This window comes from Coenobita brevimanus, chromosome 15 (assembly GCF_032717465.1).
Source record: "Coenobita brevimanus isolate Jiangsu-jjx chromosome 15, ASM3271746v2, whole genome shotgun sequence".
Lineage (NCBI taxonomy): Eukaryota > Metazoa > Arthropoda > Malacostraca > Decapoda > Coenobitidae > Coenobita > Coenobita brevimanus.
In genome coordinates this window covers 34,112,053-34,122,052 of record NC_136968.1, presented here as the reverse complement: position 1 = coordinate 34,122,052, position 10,000 = coordinate 34,112,053, and the positions used below count along the sequence as shown (strand labels likewise).

At 41.7% G+C, this 10,000-nt stretch overlaps 1 protein-coding gene across 1 annotated transcript in view; it reads left to right on the top strand.

The window, feature by feature from the left end:
- LOC145390633 (pikachurin-like) overlaps nucleotides 1–10,000 on the top strand; it is a 131,492-nt gene that overhangs the window by 100,613 nt on the left and 20,879 nt on the right. The window contains exon 2 of the mRNA XM_080265426.1: nucleotides 4,656–4,772. Coding sequence (XP_080121552.1) covers nucleotides 4,656–4,772 — 117 coding nt within the window. The remainder of the gene's footprint in view (nucleotides 1–4,655; nucleotides 4,773–10,000) is intronic.

Below are 10,000 nucleotides of genomic sequence, written 5' to 3'. Positions count from 1 at the left end.
AATCGATATCTACTGTACTTATTTCTCTCTCTCTCTCTCTCTCTCTCTCTCTCTCTCTCTAAGAATGTATTTACCGATTTGCGTGTAGGGGAGAGAGGGGGGGATAGGTAGGTAGGTAGGTACGTAGGTAGGAAAGAATGAAAGGAAAAAAGTAAGCATTGAGGTAGGTAGGTAGGAAGGTAGGTAGGTAGGTGTTTAAATCGAAGGTAGGAAGGAAATAAGATAGGTAGGTAGAGGCATAGGGAAATAGGTAGATTGGTAGGTAGGTAAGTAGGTAGGTAGGTAGGTGGAAAAGGAAGAAGGGAAGGAGGTATTATGGTGGGTAGTTAGGGAGGTAAGTACCTTAGTAGTAATGATAATAATAATGAAATTTATTATTATTATTATTATTATTATTTTATTTTTATTATTATTATTATTTTATTATTTATTATTATTGTTATTATTATTATTATTATTATTATAGCATTTCATGAGTTTTAGGCTAATTGAGAAGCCATAATATAACATACCCTTTACGTTCACTATTTTATTATTATTAATGTTATTATTATTATTATTGTTATTATTATTATTATTATTATTATTATTATTATTACTCAGTTAATCCTCCTCTAGAAACCTGCTTGATGATGGGACGGCTCAGGCTGCTGGTGGGGGCGAGGGTGTGGCAGTGGGAGTAGGAAATTAATTAAGGATGCTGGTTAAGTCTCCTGGTGTGGGCGTGGGTGTGGCAGTGGGAGTAGGAAATGAATAAAGGATGCAGGTTAAGTCTCCTGGTGTGGGCGGGAGTAGGAAATGAATAAAAGATGCAGGGTAGACTTCGATAGCGCCAGGCCGTCCCCGGAAGACGAGAAATATGCTCGGGGAAGTGTATGAGTATTTTGTTATCCTTGTCATATTATTTTTGTTTTCACGTTCTTGGATTTATTGAAGAGGTTAAAATGTTAAATGACTCTCTCTCTCTCTCTCTCTCTCTCTCTCTCTCTCTCTCTCTCTCTCACACACACACACACACACACACACACACACACACACTTGAATGTTCTTTTTCACTTCCTTGGATATATTGTGGATGTTAAATGATTCTCTCTCTCTCTCTCTCTCTCTCTCTCTCTCTCTCTCTCTCTCCAGCGGAACCCCCGACTCTATTGATTGGCAGTTTCAATTAGAGCAAAAATGACTGTGCCTTTGAAGTCTGTCACCTCTCTCTCTCTCTCTCTCTCTCTCTCTCTCTCTCTCTCTCTCTCGGTATTAAAGACAGCACCACCCTATTAGATCATATTTTTGAAAGACTGCGTTTGGAATATGCAGTACAGTTTATTATTATTATTACTGGTATTATTATTGTTATTATTATTATTATTATTATCATTACGAGTCAGAGCCCAGCCAGACACCTGAAATGGAACAGTTAAAAATGATCCAGTAGGAAAAAAAATATTATTATAAAGTTAGGAAAAATTACATCCATTGTTCTGGTCCAATTAGAGAGAGAGAGAGAGAGAGAGAGAGAGAGAGAGAGAGAGAGAGAGACTTCATCCCTTCGGTGGTGGTAGTTGTAGTAGTAGTAGTGGTGGTGGTAGAAGCATTAACAGTAGTAGCAGTAGTTGTAGTAGTAGCAGTTATGGTGGTAGTGGTGCAATAGGTTAATAGTAGTGGTAGTAGCAGTAGTAGTAGTAGTAGTAGTAGGTAGGTATGTAGATGAGTAGATTCTTGTTTTTCGTCAATGGAGATCTTCAAGTTAATATTATTATTATTCAAGTTATTATTCAAGTTATTATTCAAATTATTATTATTATTATTATTATTATTATTACTACAAGAATATGGTACTAGTCACGAAGAAGTGCTGCTTTTTATTCTCTCACTCACTCTCTCTCTCTCTCTCTCTCTCTCTCTCTCCAGGAGATTAATTGGTTGTTCCACGAATAGGTATTTTAAAAACAGACTAGATTAGCACCTAGTAATTAGCTGTGTGTGTGTGTGTGTGTGTGTGTGTGTGTGTGTGTGTGTGTGTGTGTGTGTGTACTAGTCAACCAATGTACCCTACTTTCCAATCTACCTACCTACCAACCAGCCTACCGTACCTAGCTACCTACCTACCTTCCTACCTACCTACGTACATAACATACATCTGTCCATCCATTCTTACCTCCATCCGCCTATCCATCCATTCGTCCATCCTACCTGCCTACTTACAAACCTACCTACCTACCTGGCAGCCTACCTACCTACTTAATTTTCCCTTCCCTTCACTATCTCAGTTAGTGTCACTCTTTGTCTTCTTATCGCGCTAGTATGTCATTCTCTCTCTCTCTCTCTCTCTCTCTCTCTCTTTCTCTCTCTCTCTCTCTCATTTCTTCTAATTTCCTGTCTCCTAATTTCATTGGTTCACACACACACACACACACACACACACACACACACACACACACACACACTCTCTCTCTCTCTCTCTCTCTCTCTCTCTCTCTCTCTCGCAATCGTCTTCCTAATTAGATGGCTAATGAACCTCTGCTAATTATCGATAAACTGGATAATTTTTGTTTGTTAAATAGGGAATGATTTTAATGATGATGATGATGATGATGATGGTGGTGGTGGTGATGATGATGATGGTAGTGGTGGTTGTTGTTGGTGGTGGTGGTGATGATGATGGTAGTGGTGGTGATGGTTGTGGTGGTGGTGGTGGTGATGATGATGGTAGTGGTGGTGATGGTTGTGGTGGTGGTGGTGGTGATGATGATGGTGGTGGTGGTGGTGATGGTGGTGGTGGTGGTGGTGATGATGGTGGTGGTGATGATGATGGTGGTAGTGGTGGTGGTGGTGATGATGATGGTGATTGATGATGATAGAAATATGATGTTGATGGTGGTAGTGGTGGTGATGGTGGTGGTGGTAGTGATGATGATTGATGATAGATTTGTGATGATGATGATGGTGATGGTAGTAGTGTTTGTTGTAATAATGATGATGGTAATGATGATTGTGGTGATGAACATGATGGTGGTGAGGATGATGATGTGATGATCGATTTGTGATGATGATAGTGGTGGTGGTGGTGGTGTTTGTTGTAATAATGATGATTGTGGTGATGGTGGTGGTGATGATGATTGATGATGATAGATTTGTGATGATGATTATGATGATGGTGGTGGTGATGATTATGATGATTAATGACGATGATATGATTAATGATGGTGATGAGGATAGAAATGTGATGATGATGGTGGTGATGGTATTGGTAATTATGATGATTAATGATGATGATGGTGGTAGTGATGATGATAATGATGATGATTGATGACAGATTTGTGATGATGATGTTGATGGTGGTGGTGATGTTGGTGATTATGATGATTAATGACGATGATTTGATTAATAATGATATGATTAATGATGATGATGATATGATTAATGATGATGATGATATGATAAATGATGATGATGATATGATTGATGATGATGATGATGGTATGTTTTAGAGATGATTTAGGAGTCAGGGAAAGGCAAAATGAAATTCACCTTAGATCAAAATTTGTCAAGATCATTATTACCTTTAAGATGTTTTGAGAGAGAGAGAGAGAGAGAGAGAGAGAGAGAGAGAGAGATGCTCTTTTCCATTCCTTTTATTTTGTCTTTCCTTGGAGAGAGAGAGAGAGAGAGAGAGAGAGAGAGAGAGAGAGAGAGAGAGAAAGAGAGAGATTTCCTTTCCATTCATTTTCTAGCTTTCGTTTTTGAGAGAGAGAGAGAGAGAGTGAGTGAGGACTGCCTTTGCCTATCTAAAATTGCCCTCTCTCCTTGAGTGCTGAGTCGTAGCAATAGATTAGCACTAGAATATGATGCTAGTCACGAGGAAGTGCCGTGGGAAGGATGTACGGCTGTCTTACTTTTCCTGCCCCTGAGAGAGAGAGAGAGAGAGAGAGAGAGAGATGCAAATAGACGAAAATCTAGGCCAAGTTAGAGTGAAAGGAGTATAGATAGTGTTGATTCTCTCTCTCTCTCTCTCTCTCTCTCTCTCGTTGAATTTGAATACGTAATGACAAAATGAGGGAGGGGAGAGGAGGCCAGAGAGAAAGAGAGAGATTTGGAGAAGGAAAGACGAGAGAGAGAGAGAGAGAGAGAGAGAGAGAGACTAAAACTGAAGGGTGAAAATTTTTTTAAGAAAGATTTGTTTAGTGAGAGAGAGAGAGAGAGAGAGAGAGAGAAAGAATTTTCTTGTTTACTGATTTTTCACTTCTCAGCGTTCCCTTAACTCTCTCTCTCTCTCTCTCTCTCTCTCTCTCATTCTTTTATACTCTTTCTTTGTACTCAACCTTCTCTGTACTCTTTCATTGTACTCAACCTTCTTAGTACTTTACCTTCTTTGTACTCTTCCATTTCACACTCATTGTACTCACCCTTCTCTGTACTCTTTCATTGTACTCTGTACTCAACCTTCTTGGTACTTTACCTTCTTTGTAGCCTTCCATTGTACAGTTTGTACTTAACCTTCTTTGTACTCTTTCATTGTACACTCTTTGTACTCAACCATCTTAGTACTCTACCTTCTTTGTACTCTTTCTTTGTACTCAACCTTCTTAGTGCTCTACCTTCTTTGTACTCTTTCTTTGTACTCTTCTATTGTACTCAAGCCTCTTTGTCCTCCCCAGGCCTGTGCGAGAACATCCGTCTGTGTGAACAACTGTGCTACAACCTACACGATGGTACATTTGAGTGTACATGTCAGCAGGGGTACACACTGGAGCCTGATGGATACAGCTGTACTAGTATGTACTTTTGTAATGAGGTTTTGTAATATTTGGAAGGCTGGGTGGAGGTGTGTTGTTATTTTGTACTGTTGTTTTTTTATTGATGTTGCTCATTATTATTATTATTATTATTATTATTATTATTATTATTATTATTATTTGCAGTAGTAGTAGTAGTGGTATTTGTGCATTATTATTATTATTATTATTATTATTATTATTGTTTAGTCATTATTATTATTATTATTATTTACTCTATTATGGTGTTGTAAGGGAGGTGAATGCAAGAGTTTTAGGTGGAGGTCTGAGTCTGGTGAATGTTGATGGTGGAGAGTGGAATCTGAAGCAGCTGCTGTTTGCAGATGATACTGCATTGGTGGCTGATTCAGAGGAGAGATTGAGACAGTTGGCAGAGGAGTTTGGAAGGGTGTGTGAAAGGAGGAAATTGAAAGTAAATGAGAATAAGAGTAAAGTGATGAAGTGTACGAGGTTGATAGATGGTAGGGGGATGAATATAGTTTTGAATGGTGAGTTGCTTGAGGAGGTAGATTGTTTTAAATATCTAGGGTCACATGTTGCTGTGGATGGAAGAACAGATGCACAAGTGAAGTTTAGAATAAATGAAGTAGGAAAGGTGCTGGGAGGAATGAAAAAAGTGTTTAAATGTCGTTCGCTTAGAATGGATGTAAAGAGAAGGCTGTATGAGGGTGTTGTGGTACTGACTGCATTATATGGGGCTGAAACATGGAATATGGGTGTAGCAGAGAGGAAAAGTTTGAATGTAATGGAGATGAGGTGTCTGAGGAGTATGTGTGGAGTGACGCGTATGGATCGGGTGCGAAATGATGAAGTGCGAAGGAGAACTGGAGTTGTTCGGGAGATGGCTGGTAGAGTTGAGCAGAGGGTGTTGCGATGGTTTGGGCATATGGAGAGAATGGATAATGAGCGATTGGTGAAAAAGATAACTAGATCTGATGTGAGAGGTGTAAGGCTGAGAGGAAGACCACGAATAGGATGGATGGACAGTGTGAAGAGAGCGCTGGATGCGAGAGGGATGTCTGTTGAGCAAGGAAGAGTGGCTGTGCGTGACAGAAATAAATGGAGAGAAATTGTGAATGAATTAGTGATGACGCAGCCCTGAGGGGATATTCTCCCGCATTTGGTCTGATCAGCTAGTCAGGTCAGGTGCGGGTAAGGGGATGGATCTGTTATGATGTGGCAGGGGTAAACCAGTTCTGCTGTCGGGCCCTACTGCGGATGTCACTGATTGCATTGCGCAGTTGACCCTTGTGCGGTGTGGTGCGGTGAAGATCTGTCCGTTCTCCCCTTTGGGGCTAAGATGCGAATGAATGTGTTTGAATGGATGAGTAAATGGGGAGTGTGTCGTCCTGTCTCGGCTACCTCCCTTTCCTTGGGGGAAGCAGCCTAGGTATATAGATAGATAGATAGATTATTATCATCATCATCATCATCATCATCATCATCATCATCATCATCGTTATCCAAGAAACTATTTACAACGCTGGGTGGTAACCATATAACCAAACCATACGTACTCCCTACTTGTCAACAGATGGGTTGGTGGAGGGTTAGTGCCCCTCCTCGTAAAACAAATAACTCAGAGACAAATGGCCACCCTTTACGGGATTAAGGCGTCTGACAATAGATAGATAGATAGATTATTATTATTATTTAGTGCTACTACTACTACTAATTATTATTATTATTATTATTATTATTATTTAGTACTACTACTACTACTGCTACTACTACTACTACTGTTATTATTATTATTATTATTATTATTATTATTTATTATTACTGCTACCACCTCACCTTAACTTGGGACAGGCCTCACTCAATTTTTCTTATGGAGGCGAAGATGCACATGACAGGTTGGTGATGATTGACTGGATGCTGCATGTCAGAATAACATCTTTGTATTTCAGATAATTGCCAGTTGATTTATTTACTCAGCCAGTCATCACACACACACACACACACACACACACACACACACACACACACACACACCATTCTTTTTATTTCTCTCTCTCTCTCTCTCTCTCTCTCACACACACACACACACACACACACACACACACACACACACAAAACACCATTCTTTTCTCTCTCTCTCTCTCTCTCTCTCTCTCTCTCTCACACACACACACACACACACACACACACACACACACACACACACACACACACACACACATGAGCTCAGTTCATGGCCAGGTGTAGTCAGATTGGAGTGTGAATTTGACTAGTAACCAAGGAGACGCATTCCTAACCCCTTTCAGCTCAGTTGATGGCCAGGTGTAGTCAGATTGGAGGGTGGATTTGACTAGTAACCAAGGAGACGCATTGCTACCTCATTGTTAAGGCTCATTGAATTGTCCTGTTCCGTCAGATGAAGGCATCGATATTTTATTTATTTTTATTTTTTGGCATCCCAGAGAGAGAGAGAGAGAGAGAGAGGAGGGGTCTACTGTTGCACTAGGTAGATAGAGACTGAGATAGATAGATAGATTGATTGGTAAATAGATGAGAAGTTACTCTGAGAGAGAGAGAGAGGGAGACTGGCTTTAATAGTATGTTAATTTACTTACGGTGATGCTGTCTTCGTCTTCATTAAAGTGACGCCTCTCTCTCTCTCTCTCTCTCTCCATATTTCTTTCTTCCTTTCGCTCTAATTTCCGTCCCTCCTTCATGCTCGCTCTCCCTCCATCCTCTCTCCTTCCTTCCTTCCTTTCCTCCTTCCTTCCCTTTTAATGTTCCCTCATATCCAGTCTGCCCATTATTCCTTCTTTCATCCTTCCTTCCATCATGTCTCCCATCCTTCCTTTTTCATCCTTCCGTCTTCTTTCCCTCTTGCATTATCTTCCTTCGTTCCTCCTTCCCTCTCCCTCCTTCCATCATTCTTTTCCCTATTCTTTCCTTCCCGACATATGTCCCTTCCTTCCTATCTTCCTTCTTTGTTTTTCTCCTTCCTCCATCCCTCTCTTCCTTCCTTCCTTCCTTCCCTCCTTCCTCCCTCTCTTCCTTCCCTCCTTCCTATTCATCAAAGTCGCATAGAACAAGGAGAAATATCCCACTAGCCAACTCTGTGTGTGTGTGTGTGTGTGTGTGTGTGTGTGTGTGTGTGTGTGTGAGAGAGAGAGAGAATTAGGACTAAAAGCCTTCCTTCCTTTCCTCCTTCCTTCCGTCCTTCCCTTCCCCCTCATTCTTTCTGACATTATTTATTCTCTCCCTCCCTTCCTTCCCTCTTTCCTCCCTCCCTCCCTCCCTCCCACTCTTCCTTCCCTCTTTCCTCCCTTCCTCCCTTCCTTCCTTCCTTCCCTCTTTCCTCCCTCCCTCCCTCTCTTCCTTCCTTCTTCCTCCCTCCCTACCTTCTTTCCTTCCTTCTTCCTCCCTCCCTCCCTCCCTCCCTCTCTTCTTTCCTTCCTTCTTCCTCCCTCCCTTCTTTCCTTCCTTCTTCCACCCTTCTTTCCTTCCTTCTTTCCTTCCTTTTTCCTCCCTTCTTTCCTTCCTTCTTCCTCCCTCCCTTCCTACTTTCCTTCCTTCTTCCTCCTTCCTTCCTTAATGAGGATAGGAGGACAGAACGAGATTGACGGATAAAGTTAAGGAGTAGACGAAGGAGTGAGGCTTGGGTTGGCGGGGGAGAGGGTGTGGTTGCTAGATAGATAGATGGATAGATAGGTAGACGGATTGATGAATGGCTAGATAGATAGATTAGTGGGAGTGAGAGAGTGGTGTTAGATAGATAGATAGGTAGGTAGGTAGATAGATAGATGGGTAGGTAGGCAGGTAGATAATACATAGGTAGGTATATTGATCATTTTATGTCTTCTTTCACCTAACTTGTCAACCCACCTTATATCCTTCCTTCCTTCCTTCCCTCCCTTCCTTCATTTCTTCCTTCCATTCCTCCTTCCCTTCCCTTGCTTCCTTCCTTCCATCCATTCTTTCTTTCCTTCTTTCTTTCCATCCTTTCTTCTTTCCATTCCTTCTTCCCTTCCCTCCTTTCTTCCTTCCGTTTCTTCTTCCCCTCCAGCTGTCAATCAATCTCTTCCTCCTTTCCTTCTTACCTTCCTTCCATCCCTCCGTCCTTCCTTCTGGCCTATCTTCCTTCCTTCCTTCCGTCCATCCTTCAGTTCATCCATCGATCAATCTTTCTTCCATTCATCCGTCTTTCCTTTCCTCCTTCCTTCAAACTATTCCTCCTTTCTTCAAACCATCCATCCTTCCTTTCTTCAGAGCATTCATCCTTCCTTCAGACCATCCATGCATCCTTCCTTCACACCATCCATCCTTCCTTCCTTCAAACCATCCATCCTTCCTTCAAACCATCCATCCTTCCTTCAAACCATCCATCCTTCCTTCAAACCAACCATCCTTCCTTCAAACCATCCAACCTTCCTTCAAACCATCCAACCTTCCTTCAAACCATCCAACCTTCCTTCAAACCATCCATCCTTCCTTCAAACCATCCATCCTTCCTTCAAACCATCCATCCTTCCTTCAAACCATCCATCCTTCCTTCAAACCATCCATCCTTCCATCAAACCATCCATCCTTCCTTCAAACCAACCATCCTTCCTTCCGTCATCCATCCATCCATCCTTCCTTCAAACCATTCATCCATCCTTCAAACCATCCATCCTTCCTTCCGTCATCCATCCATCCATCCTTCCTTCAAACCATTCATCCATCCTTCAAACCATCCATCCTTCCTTCATCCATCCATCCATCCTTCAAACCATCCATCCTTCCTTCAAACCATCCATCCTTCCTTCAAACCATCCATCCTTCCTTCAAACCATCCATCCATCCTTCAAACCATCCATCCTTCCTTCAAACCATCCATCCATCCTTCCAACCATTCATCCATCCTTCCAACCATTCATCCATCCTTCCAACCATTCATCCATCCTTCCAACCATCCATCCATCCTTCCAACCATCCATCCATCCTTCCAACCATCCATCCTTCCTTCAAACCATCCATCCATCCTTCCAACCATTCATCCATCCTTCCAACCATTCATCCATCCTTCCATCCATCCATCCATCCTTCAAACCATCCATCCTTCCTTCAAACCATCCATCCATCCTTCCAACCATTCATCCATCCTTCCAACCATTCATCCATCCTTCCAACCATCCATCCATCCTTCCATCCATCCATCCATCCTTCCAACCATTCATCCATCCTTCCAACCATCCATCCATCCTTCCATC